The sequence below is a fragment of the Rhinoderma darwinii genome, chromosome 2 (assembly GCF_050947455.1).
Source record: "Rhinoderma darwinii isolate aRhiDar2 chromosome 2, aRhiDar2.hap1, whole genome shotgun sequence".
Classification (NCBI taxonomy): Eukaryota; Metazoa; Chordata; class Amphibia; order Anura; family Rhinodermatidae; genus Rhinoderma; species Rhinoderma darwinii.
This window is the reverse complement of record NC_134688.1, coordinates 165980811-165994595: the sequence shown is the minus strand read 5'-3', so window position 1 is coordinate 165994595 and position 13785 is coordinate 165980811. Positions and strand designations below refer to the sequence as shown.

Below are 13785 nucleotides of genomic sequence, written 5' to 3'. Positions count from 1 at the left end.
CGGCAGGATCTGGAAACGGGGCCTCTTTGGAAAATGTACGTATATTACAAATGTATTTACATTTATAAATTACATGCATTAAAGGGGTTTTTGGAAATATGATGGTATCTCGGACCACCCCTTTAAGTTCTGTCCTTTCATTTTAGTTTTGAATTCTCTACCTTTATTTGGGAATGGAACATGATTTGCATGAGTTCACATTTTATGTTGTGGAATTTTACATGGAATGTAGTAAACTCTGGGAATTGTTAGAAAGTAGTTTTGTAACTTCCTTTTATATTACAAAATGGTGACAACGATAGAGATCGTGGAAATAATATTTGATCCCATTTAAGCTTAATGTTTACGGCTAATTTCTTTAGTTATAAAATAAAAAATTTTTTAAATGATCTTTTACATTGTATAAGTTTATCTTTTTTTTATTTTAACGTGTTTTTATTGTTTTGTCTTTTTTAGTTTTTTCTTAGTGGAATTATTTTCTTTGACTTTTTTTTATGGGGGAGATGTGGCAAATAACATTACAGAATTAGTAATATTGCGTATGTTGTCCATATGCTAGTAAACATTTTCTGAGAAAATGCACACACTGTAAGCAGGCTCACCATGGGCATGGTGTGAAAAGCTGGGGTTATTCCTACAATGGCATCTTCCAAAACGGTTAGCAATAATTTGCTGATAAGACCTCCAATCCATCTTTGCTATTGTGCATGCTAAGCACTCCACACACAAGTCTAGAGGGAAAAAAATCTAAAGGATCCATCTGCTCATTTCTGCTACACTGCACTGATGTAAGATTACGCTAATCTGGTTGCTTGTCAGGACAGGTTAGTGAAAGCAGGCGAATGGCTAAGATTTAGAGTAAACTAGTTGTACAGGAAATCATAAGCTGCTGCCATGCTTGCCATGTTGAGTATAGCAGAACAGCATGATGATAAGCTTACTCAACTTGTACATGTAAAATACAACAGATTGCAAGATTAATGCCCAGTTTTTATAAATCTAGCAAATTTCTGTGGATTACAAAAAAGACACTTTTCCCTAGGTTAAAAAAAAGTCTTGTAATCCTGAACAGAGAGACCTTTTATAACAAGATATTGTTTAAAAATAGATATGTCATTAATAACATATAGTGTACACAAGGGCAGGTTTATCAATACGATCAGAGACAAGGGTAGGTGGAGTAAAGGGTCGCCTAGGGCACCATTGAGAAGAGGGTCAAATTTATAGATTTAAGGTGGGGGAAGCAAAATTCTGCCCTTTACATTTTTTATCATTCAGGTTTTTTTCTGTATAAATAAGGACACTAGGAATTGGTAGGAAAGGTGCAATAGAGGACAATTAATTTAATGATTGTCCTTCCGACGACTATCATTCTGAACTTCAGGGGCTGAGTTTGGTGTGACACATTGTTAAAAGGGTTGTCTGACGAAAATACAAACTATTTGTTATTTTTCTTTTCTGAAATGAATAAACTTTGTAATATACTTTCTCTTCTAAACCTGAACGGATTGCAGGTTTTCAATCACTGTTGTATGGAGCCGGAGGTTCCGAGCGGCTGTTCATGTTCTCCCTCCTCTGTGTGTCGATGATGCGGATGAAGGGGCTGGCTGTCTGGCTCAATTAATCAGCTAAGCCAGCCTCCTATCAGTCTCAAACTGCCATGACAGAGAAGGGGGCTGGTTTAGCTGATGAATTGAGCCAGACAGCCGGCCCCTTCAATCACATCATTGACACACACAGAGAAGGAAACTCCTCCCCTCCTCCCAGAGCCTGTCAACACATCACCACAAGAGTGGTCCCTACGAACCTCTGGGTCCACGCGTAGGGGGGACTGAAAACCTGCGATCCATGCAGGTTTAAAACAAAGCATATTACCAAGTTTAATCTTTTTTTTAAATAAATGGGTTGTTCGACTAAAATAAAAGCTAACTTTGGTGCCAATAGTGCTTTTCTCGCCCCTGACCTTAGACCTATTATATTGCACATCTCACGTTAAATGTCTTCTAAAATGAAGTTGTTTGTTTTGACAATAGTAAATCCCAATGAAATTCCCCCTCTGCTGACTTCTATTTGTCCCCGCCTATCCTGTGTTAAGTTAGATCCCGCTACAATGATGTGTTGGCCATAATGATGTCACACCACAGAAAATTCCTTGTAAGAACACCTCTTAAAAAGGCAGAAGCTCTGCACCATAAAGCGGCTTCCAAATCGCATCTGTTTGATAAATATAGCATGCGTTGCGTGAGACAGTTTTTAGGACCCTGCCCTGTGTTTACTGTGTCCTTTTTTAAAGATTTTTTTTTAATTGCAGGTTGAACATCCCATCACAGAATGTATTACCGGCTTGGACCTTGTAGAAGAAATGATCCGTGTGGCGAAGGGTTACTCTCTTAGATATAATCAAGCTGATGTTCCCATAAATGGCTGGGCAGTCGAATGTCGTGTCTACGCTGAGGTAGTGTGTTGTAATGGTTTTTGTTTAATTTAGCACTGTGCTAAAGTTAGGAGGTGAAGTCAAGGATTTACATTTGGAAAGCATTTTGCGAGCATCTCTGAGAATATTTTTTTTTTGCGCTGGATATTAAATTAAAATATTACTCTTATTTTTTATTAAAGCTTATTTTAGGATTGTAAAAAGGTTACATTTCATGTTAAATTACATAATATAGAATAGTTCCTTTTGTGATATTAGCTTTCTAAGTCTATATATAAACCCAGAAATATTGAATTTAACGGACTAAGGCCCAGTTCTCACTGAGTTCTTTGTAGGCAGAATAAGTCTACCTCAGAATTCCTACAGATTTTGAAATGCCTGTGCTTCTTTTCCGCGTTTTTTAGCAGCGTGGCCATTGAAGCTAATGCAAGGACCAAGGACGAAAAACGCTGAAACGGGGGGAAAAAAAAGCCTCTGTCTCCCGTTGAAATCAATGGGGGGGGCGATTTTTGGCTGTTTGTTTTCTTTTGGCGCTAATTCTGACTTCGTTTCCACATAAAAATCAGCGCCTCAAAAATTTGTGTACTGACCCTAAGAGGTAGTAGGAGAAACACATGATCTGCTCACTCTGCCTTGTCAATACATCATGTATAAAAAGTGGCACAATTACCCTTCGTACCAAATCTCATTCAGTGCAGGTGGAAGTGAAATAATAATGGTCATTGGTGGTTGTTTGCAACACCTCTACTTTGAGCACTTAGTCCGCCACTCCCCTCAAGACTAGTGGGAGGGGCTATCACTATTTAATGCACACTCCTTCTGCAGCATTCTTTGACCCGTCTGCGTCCTGATGGGAACGGGTTTTCACCCACCCACCTACCTAGTGAGTATGGCCTTTTTTGTGGTTTTGATATTTATGTCCCATTTTTTCTGTTTGTGTTTCTGTATAGACTAGTTGATCTACATGAGCAGGGGCTTCATGTTTTGTAATTTTCTCTTCTATGTTTGCTGTACCTCTTTCTTTCTTTACTTGTCTAAATATGAAACCGCAATCAATGAACATGAAACTGGATCCTGAAAATTTTCTTAATTTTTAGTTTTTCAGACATTTATGTTGCGAATTCTTCAGCATGGGACTATTTTTTATTTATTTTTTTATGTTCATTTTAATACCTGTATTGATTTACCACTAGGAATTTTGATTGATTGTGTTTATTTTTTGACTTTAGGATCCATATAAATCCTTCGGCCTACCCTCCATCGGTCGTCTTTCCCAGTACGATGAGCCACACCATTTGCCTGGGGTATGTTGTTAATATTTTCTGTTACATTTTATCATATTTATTATTAGTATGTTTTACTAAAAAAAAATGCTGTAGTGTTGGTAATATTTAGCATGACACAATAGATATTAACTTTGTATTGTGGAGCAGCCAAATTACAACTTACTAAGCAGTTTTATCAGTTGAACACTTTTGAGTTGTCGGTCTGTTAGTCAATTTTATGCTGCATAAAAAGAACAAAAAGGTCTCCATTTTCTATGCAATAAACGTAAAATTGGTGTAACTGTGACCCAGTGTTTTGCTTACAGACTAACAGGGTCTATACCATCTGTGTGTAAGATTACTCCCACTGGTTACGTACATGGAATAGGGGCCAATTCAAAATGTAAAGAGGTTATTGGATATGTGATTTATTTCACTTCTTAAAATTGTTTTTCCCATATTCTTTCTAATGGGACCTGACCCTTTCTTGGCTCAGAGACTCCATGCTGTGTTCAAAGCCTGTGAGTAGAACAAAAATTGCAAGGGTTTAGCAGCATATTATGTCTTGCTAAATATTAGAAGAGAAAACATACATTAGAGGTTGTGCTTGAACATCAGTTGTGAACGTCAAGCAAGAGACTCATTGAATTAAAGTGTACGTTAATTATTCAGGCTTTTTTTTTTCTCTGTTTCTTCTACATTTTAATAGCTAACAAGATGTCAAACATTTTGCCCTTGCAAGTTTCTGCAATTTGCAGTTTTCAAACGTGAGACCTGTTGAAAGTACAAGTGATAATGGACAAAACCATACCCCCTACAGACATTGTCCCACCAAATCTTTCTTCAATTAATGCTGCAGCAGGAGTTTTGTGTAATAACATTTGTGCTTGCAAGCTATCTGGAGAAAAGGAAAAACAATTAAAATGCCTTAAATATTCTATGGACTAATGTTATTTGCTTATATGAATGTAGCATGTCAGCTAAATGGACCAAGGGATAGATCAAGTGATTGGGTGCAGGGGAGTGCACACTAAGCTTTGTCTATCATTATTGCTGGGAGCAATCAAATTGATGCCAGCAGGACAGTAGACGCGTTGACAGCTGTAATTATGGATTTCCATGGTGATCACTTTTGGCCTGTCATGGAGGCCCACTTGCCCCTCCCTTGCAAGCATTTAATCAGATTGGGCTGTCACTTGTCAGGTAGACATGGTGGGCTGGGAGTTGTGTTTTGAGCAAGAGGTGAATTGAAAATGAAGGGTGGGATATGCCTGTAAGCTTCACGTGGTATGTTACAGTCCAGGCAAAATACAGTTTAATTATGCCAGAGGCTTCCGCACTGTGGTAAGGACATCAAGCCTATTGCTTGATGATGTTTTGTCAAAATGAGAGCAGATAGTCTTCGTCAGCAGCATCTTATGCGTCTAATTGTGGAATTAATTGCAAGGAAGATAATTAATGTTTTCACAGGGTTCCTCCTTTAGACAGAGTTTTCAATTAACCGTGGTGTTTTAATGATTTAACAAAAAATATGGTTACTCTAAAATTGCACATATGCTCACCCTATAAAACTGCTATGCTTAAGGGATTTGCAGAAGTAAATTGTACATAAATAGGAGTAGTCTATTTCAGAATGTTTGTAAACCTTGACCATAGTTTTAAAAATGTTTACGTTTCCTTTAGGTTTGAGCTGCTATGGGAGCAGCTTAACCCCTTAAGGACCCAGCCACTTTTGGACCTTATGACACAGCCTCATTTTTTTTAAATCTGACGTGTCACTTTATGTGGTAATAACTCTGGAATGCTTTTACCTATCCAAGCGATTCTGAGATTGTTTTCTCGTGACATATTGTACTTTATGTTAGTGAAAAAATTTGGTCGATAAATTCAATATTTATTTGTGGAAAACACCAAAATTTAGAGAAAATTAGCATTTTTCTAAATTCAAATGTATCTGCTTGTAAGACAGATAGTTATACCACACAAAATAGTGACTAGTTAACATTTCCCATATGTCTACTTTATGTTGGCATCATTTTTTGAACATCCTTATATTTTTCTAGGATGTTACAAGGCTTAGAACTTTAGCAGCAATTTCTCATATTTTCAAGAAAATTTGAAAAGGCTATTTTTTTAGGGACCAGTTCAGATCTGAAGTAGCTTTGAGGGCCTTATATATTAGGAACCCCCACAAATCACCCCATTTTAAAAACTGCACCCCTTAAAGTGTTCAAAACAGCATTTAGAAAGTTTCTTAACCCTTTATGCGTGTCACAGGTATTAAAGCAAAGTGGAAGGGAAATTTGCAAATTTAATTGACTGAATATTTATTGCCCTGATTCTGCAGTTTTTAGAAATATCCCACATGTAGCCCTAGTGCGCTACTGGACTGAAACAAAGGCCCCAGAAGCAAAGGAGTACCTAGTGGATTTTTCGGCCTTCCTTTTCTTAAATTCTATTTCAGGCACCATGTCAGGTTAGAAGAGGTCTTGTGGTGCAAAAACAAAGGAAACCCCCCAAAAGTGACTCCATTTGGGAAACTACACCCCTAGAGGAATTCATCTAGGGGTGTCGTGATCATTTTGACCACACAGGTGTTTCATAGATTTCATTAGAATTGGGCAGTGAAAATGAAAAATGACATTATTTTTCAATAAGATGTAGCTTTACCTCAGAATTTTTTTTCATCAAATAAATGAGGAAAAGCACCCCAACATTTGTAAAGCAACTTCTCCAGAGTACGGAAATACCCCATTTGTGGTAATAAACCACTGTTTGAATACACATCAGGGCTTAGAAGGGAAGGCACGCCATTTAGCTTTTGGAGCGCTGATTTTGCTGGTTTGATTTCTCGGCACCATGTCGCATTTGTAAAGCTCCTAAAGGTACCAGTACAGTGGTAACCCCCCAAAAGTGACTCCATTTGGGAAACTACACCCCTAGAAGAATTCATCTAGGGGTGTAGTGAGCATTTTGACCCCCCCAGATGTTTCACAGATTTCATTAGATTTGTACAGTAAAAATTACATTTGTTTCCACTAAGATGTAGCTTTAGGTCAAAATGTTACATTTTCTCATCAAATAAAGGAGAAAAAGCACCATAACATTTGAAAAGCAACTTCTCCAGAGTACGGCAATACCCCATATGTGGTAATAAACCACTGTATGAATACACATCAGGGATCAGAAGGGAAGGAGCGCCATTTGGCGAGCAGATTTTGCTGGATTGGTTTTTCTGCACCATTTTGCAAAGCCCCTTAGGTACCAGTACAGTGTAAACTACCCAAAAGTGATTCCATTTGGCAAACTACACCCATTGAGGAATTCATCTAGGGGTGTAGTGAGCATTTTGACCCCACAGGTGTCTCATAGATTTTATTACAAATGGGCAGTGAAAATGAAAAATTACATTATTTTCCAATAACACGAAGCATTAGTTCAAAATTTTTCATTTTCTCAACAAATAAAAGAGAAAAAGCACCGTAACATTTGTAAAGCAACTTCATCCGGAGTACGGAAATACCCCACATGTGGTCATAAACTGCTATTTGGACACACAGCAACGCTCTAAAGGGAAGGAGCGCCATTTAGTATTTGGAGTGGAGATTTTACAAGATTAGTTTTTTGACACCATGTTGCATTGAGCTATAGTACCAGTACAGTGGTACTTCCGAAAAATTACCCCATTTTGTAAACTAGATCCCTCAAAGAATTGATCTAGGGGTGTAGTGAACATTTTGACCGCACAAGTGTTTTACAACAATGAGTAAACAATAGATGTTGCAGATTGAAAATTGCTGTTTTCCACAGATATGCCATTTCAGTGCCCAATGTGTTGTGCCCCGCTTGTACCACCGTAGACACACATCCCATAAATTGTTAAGCGGGTTCTCCAGAATATAGTAATACCCCATATGTGGTCATAAATTACCGTTTGGGTACACTGCCAGGCTCAGTTGGACCACCATTTGGCTTTTGAAGCGCAGATTTTGCTTGGTGTATTAGTGGTATTTCAGCTTATAATGTGGGGGCATATGTAAGCTGGGCGGAGTACATCAGGGTATATGTAAGCTGGGCGGAGTACATCAGGGTATATGTAAACTGGGTGGAGTGCATCAGGGCATATGTAAGCTGGGCGGAGTGCATCAGGGCATAATAGGATGATGTAATAATGGGGTGAATGAATAATCCATGGATTGGTGTGGTCGCTTTGAACCAATCCTTTATGCACAGGCCGGGTTTATTGGGTATTATACAAAATATCTGCGCTCCAGTATTGCCTAATCTTTGACTTCTTCACTAGCCCTATAAGCCGCACAAGGCCCTAAAGTTTCCTCATCTCCGCTGCATCTACAGGGTCCACATGTGGGATCCAGCAAATGACGATGTGGATATTTAGTGAAATTCTACTGGACCTAAAAATTGGTCTGGGCCGTCATTTTGCATCATTGAGTTTTGAGAGTCATAACGTGTTATTTTTCCGGTGACGGAGCTGTGTGAGGGCGCGTTTTTTGTGGAACGAGCTGTAATTTTTATTGTTTCCATTTTGGGGTACATCCGATTTTTTTATCACTATTTATTCAATTTTTTGGGAGATGAGGAAACCAAAAAACAGCCATTCTAGCACGTTTCTTTTTTTTTTTTTTTTACAGTGTTCACTGTGCAGTATAAACAATGTTAACTTTATTCTGCGGGGCGATACGATTACAGCGACACCAAATTTATTTCATTTTTTTACGTTTCACTACGTTCCCACAATAAAAATACTCTTTTTTTTTTCTAAAATAAAATCATGTTTTAGTGTCACCATTTTCTGTCAGCCATAACTTTTTTATTTTGTCGTTGATATCGCTGCAGGAGGGCCTGTTTTATGCGTGACGAACTGTAGTTTCTATTGGTACCATTTTGCGTTACTTGCAACTTTTTATTAAATTTTTTTTGAGACAAGATGACCAAAAAATAAAATGCTGTCATTGTTTTTTATGAAAATTTTTTACGGTGTTCACAGTGCGGTAAAAATAATGTGATATTTTTATAGATCAGGCCGTTCCGAACGCGGCGATACCTATTATGTATAGTTTTTTTTCATATTTTCATTTTTTTTCTAATAATAAAGGAGTTGATCAGGGAAACAGGGCAAGTGTTGTTTTTATTATTTATTAACTTTTATTTATTTATTTTTCTTTCACCTTTTTTTTTACATTTTTTACTTTTTCTTTTACGCTGACCTGGGGACTTGAAGATCTGGTCTTCTGATCCCCGGTACGATGCACTGCACTTATTATGTAGTGCAGTGCATCGTAACTGTCATTTTTCATTTGACAGTTAGCGTATTAGGTCCTGCCTCGGGCAGGACCTAATAGGCTACCGTACCTTGGCAACCAGGAAGCCTAGTAACGGTTTCTTGGTTGTCATAGCAACAATCGCCACCCGCGATCCATTGCGGGGAGACCCGGGGGGTACAGAGGGAGCTCCCTCCCTCTGTAAACCACTTCAATGCGGCGGACGTCATTGACAGCCGCATTGAAGGGGTTAAATGGCTGCGATCGGCGGTAACAGCCATTGCAGCGGCATGTCAGCTGTGTATAACAGCTGACAGCCGCTGAAGATAAAGTGCGCACAGCTCCTGTGCTTGCTTTATCTGCAGGGCGTGACTGTACGCCCGTGTGCGGGAACTCACTTAGATTTTGGACGTACAGTCACGCCCATGTGCGGGAAGGGGTTGAAGAGAACCCTTCACCTTCCCATACATGTGCAGCTGAGTACAGCATGTAATGGGGAGGGCTGCACAAACCCTGGGGCACTTTACATTTTTTCCTACCTCCCTCCGTTATTTAGATATCGGTGGCGTTCTATTTGGCGCCCAATATTTAAATAATCCCCTGAACAGTCAACGGGGCGTGTACTGGCAAGGGGGCGTGTTACTATGGCTGTGACACTGTCCAATCAGATACGGACATTGTTACAGCTTTCAAGATTGGTCTTCTGCCGAACTGGCAAGGGGGCGTGTCACTGCTACGGACAGTGTAAGAGCTGTGGAGAGGAGCTCTCATCTCTTCAGCTCTTGCGAGAGATCAGTCTTGTATTGTCTGTCGAACTGGCAAGGGGGTGTGTCTCTGCTACGGACAGTGTAAGCGCTCCCCAGCTCTTACACTGTCCATAGCAGAGACTCGCCCCCTTGCCAGTTTTGGCAGACTAAGTGCAAGACTGATCTCTCACAAGAGCTGAAGAGATGAGAGCTCCTCTCCACAGCTCTTACACTGTCCGTAGCAGTGACACGCCCCCTTGCCAGTTCGGCAGAAGACTAATCTTTGAAAGCTGTAACAATGTCTGTATCTGATTGGACAGTGTCACAGCCATAGTAACACGCCCCCTTGCCAGTACACGCCCCGTTGACTGTTCAGGGGGTTATTTAAATATCGGGCGCCACATATAACAGCACCGATATCTAAATAACGGAGGGAGGTAGAAAAAAATGTAAAGTGCCCCAGGGTTTGTGCAGCCCTCCCCATTACATGCTGCACTCAGCTGTACATGTATGGGGAGGTGAAAGATTCTCTTTAAATGCAAATAAAAATGTAATGACTTCTGTCCATAACATCGCCAATCGACTATATAACAGGTAGATTGGTGCTTGTTTAACCCCTTCCCAACATTTGCCGTATGAATACGTCATGGCGGGGACCGAAGTTAGCTTAGATCCCCGCCATTAACCTCTTAAATGCAGCGGTCAAAAGCAATTACTGCATTTAAGTTGTTGGCAGCTCATCGGAACCCCAGCAATGAAATTACAGGGGTTCCGGTGGCTGCAATGGCAATCGGAGGCCTAATACTGGCCTCTCGGTATGCCTAGCACGGAAATCTTCCAGGCCCCGCCCGGAGGTGGAGCCTGAAAGGCTACCGTAGCCGACGGCAAGATGGCGCCGGCTCAGGAGCTGAGCTGGTGTCATCAGCGGTGGATGTCCGCTGTATGTTACAGCTGACATCCACCTATAACGGCAGGAACCTGAGCTAGCACCGATCCCTGCCAGTAACCCCTAACATGCAGCGATCGAAAGTGATCGCTGCATCTTAGTGGTTGCTAGCTGATTGCCAGCCCTGCCATGCAATCAGGGCTGCCAACTGCTGCTATGGCAACAGGAGGCCTAACAATGGCCTCCTGCTCTGCCATTATGGAAGAAGATAATGCCCCGACGGGTGGCGAAGCCTTATCGGCTTGCTGACACTGGCTGACAGATCTAATACATTGCACTACATAGGTAGTGCAATGTATTAGAAAAAAAAAAACAGACATTTGGACCTAGTGGGACATGAAAAAAAGTGTAAAAAAATAAGTTTTAAAACATAAAATAAAAGTTTCAATTAATAAAATAAAACTGTCGCCCTTTTCCCTTATCAAGTCCTTTATTATTGAAAAAAAAAAGAAACCATACATATTTGGTATCGCTGCAACCGTAACGGCCTAAACTGTAAAAATGTTATGTTATTTATTCCACGCGCTGAACGGCGTAAAAAAAACTTCAAACTATACCAGAATTTCTGTTTTTTGGTCACTTTGCCCTACAAATATTGGAATAAAAAGCGATCAAAAAGTCACGTGTATCAAAAAATGGTACCTATATAAGCTGTAGCTAGTCTCACAAAAAACAAGCCCTCGTACAGCTCCGTCGACGAGAAAATTAAAATGTTATGGTTCTCACAACTTGGCGACAGAAAAAATACATTCTTTTTACAAAAGTATTGTTATTGTGTAAAAAGTCGTAAAACATAAAAAAGTCCTATAAATTAGGTATCGCCGGAATCAGACTTACCTGCCGAATAAAGTTAACGTGTAATTTATAATGCATGGTGAACGCTGTATAAAAAAAACCCCTAAAAAAAACGATGCCAGAATTGCTTTTTTTTGGTCACCTTGCCTCACAAAAAATAGGATAAAAAGTGATAAAAAAGTCGCATGTACCCCAAAATGGTACCAATAAAAACTGTCTCGTCCCGCAAAAAAACACCCCTCATACCACTACGTCTATGAAAAAATAAAATTAGTTAAATAGGCTCTGTCACCACATTATAAGTGCCTTATCTTCTACATAATATGATCAGCGCTGTAATGTAGATTACAGCACTTTTTTTTTATTTAGAAAAACGATCAATTTTGACAGTTATGACCTATTTTAGATTTATGCTAATGGCTTTCTTAATGGACAACTGGGCATGTTTTTACTTTTTGACCAAGTGGGCGTTGTGGAGAGAAGTATATGACCAAGTGGGCGTTGTGGAGAGAAGTATACGACGCTGACCATTCAGCGTCATACACTTCTCTCCATTCATTTATGTAGCACATAGTGATCTTGCTAGATCATGATGTGCAGTCACATACTCACACATTAACGTTACTGAAGTGTCTCGAGAGTTAATAGACATCGCTTCCAGCCAGGACGTGATGTCTATTCACAATCCCGACACTTCGGTAAAGTTTGCGTGGGACTTACAGCACAGCAAGTGTAATCAAGCAAGATTACGCTGTAAACTGTCATTTACAACGTGATCTCGCGAGATTACTCTTGCTGTGCATGTAAATCCTACACAAACGTTACCCAAGTGTCGGGATTGTGAATAGACATCGCGTCCTGGCTGGAAGCGATGTCCATTAACTCTCAAGACACTTCAGTAATGTTAATGTGTGAGTATGTGACTGCACATCATGATCTAGCAAGATCACTATGTGCTGATTACATGAATGGAGAGAAGTGTATGACGCTCATTGGTCAGCGTCATATACTTCTCTCCACAACGCCCACTTGGTCAAAAAGTAAAAACACGCCCAGTTGTCTATTAAGAAAGTTATTAGCATAAAAACTTGCACGGTTGTAAACAATACTATACACAAACGAGTGCCATGTAAAAGTGATAGATATACATATGCTCATATATGTGTAGAAACCTATAATATTTATGAATTGTTTTTTTGTTGCTGATTTTATTGACAATTTATTCTGCAATGCAGAGTGTTAGCGCTCATATCCATGCCTGTTTCCAGTGGCTATTGCAATATAATTTCCATATACTTTTCTTTCTTATTTTTTACTGTGATATATAGGAATACCTGTATATTCCAATTAGGGCTGGGCGATTAGTTGAATTAATTCGCCCTTGAGGCCTCTGACAATTCAGTTTTTTTAACAGAATCACTAAATCTATTTCTTCTAGTGGCGCAGTGCTGCAGGAGGAAGCTCCACCCTGCCAATCGCGTCACTGCCTGGTCTGCCCTGTCTGACAAGCTGCGCCCCGTTCTGTCTCTGCTGTTCTGTAGTGAACAAAATGATACAGTACGGAACAGCAGTTCCGTGGAGAAGCAGAGACTCCTACTATATAGCCATACTACGCCCTGTAGGTGTGTGGCACTATATGTGGGCACTGTGGCACAATATGGGGGCATTGTCACTATATGGGGGCTGTGTGGCACTATCTACACGGACACTGTGGCACTGTCTCCATGGGCACTGTGGTGTTTTCATGGATTGGGACCAAAAAAAAAAACGACAAAGGAAATCCATTTGGAGACGATGCAAAATGGACATGAGATACTGACAATTGATCAGTTTTTAATGGACAGTTTTTTTTCACTGTAGTGTGACTGCAGCCTAAATGACTGATGCCAGGAGTCCCGTTCACATGTACCTTGTTTGGGCCGGGAAATCCGGCTGACACATGGACCGTTTTTCACGGTCCAATCACGTTTGTGTGAATCGGGGCTTAATGTCACTTATTTAACACCCCATGGTGGGGCTGGTCCTGCTCAGACACTATAATGTAATCTCGCCCCAGAGTGCCCGCTCGGCGCGATCTGCCTGGCCCTGCTGCAATTTAAACTGCTCTTGCCTGCAATGTCTGCTTGAAAATGCCTTCAATGGGAAGGTGAAACGTTGCCTGTATGTTGGGTGAATACATTTTGGATTTTTATACCACTGGAGTGCTGCCTCTTCTTTTGGATTGTGGTTGTACAATTATAATAGTAATATATGTTAAGTCATTTTCTTTATATAAGTAACTTTTTATTAAAATTATATTTTTTTCAGTTTATTTAAC

The 13785-nt window shown here is 40.0% G+C and overlaps 1 protein-coding gene across 3 annotated transcripts in view; it reads left to right on the top strand.

Moving 5' to 3' along the window:
* PCCA (propionyl-CoA carboxylase subunit alpha) overlaps positions 1-13785 on the top strand; it is a 614152-nt gene that overhangs the window by 271841 nt on the left and 328526 nt on the right. For all 3 annotated transcript variants that reach the window (XM_075852453.1, XM_075852451.1, XM_075852452.1), the window contains 2 exons: positions 2312-2455; positions 3664-3738. In XM_075852453.1, the coding sequence (XP_075708568.1) occupies positions 2312-2455; positions 3664-3738 (219 nt within the window). The remainder of the gene's footprint in view (positions 1-2311; positions 2456-3663; positions 3739-13785) is intronic.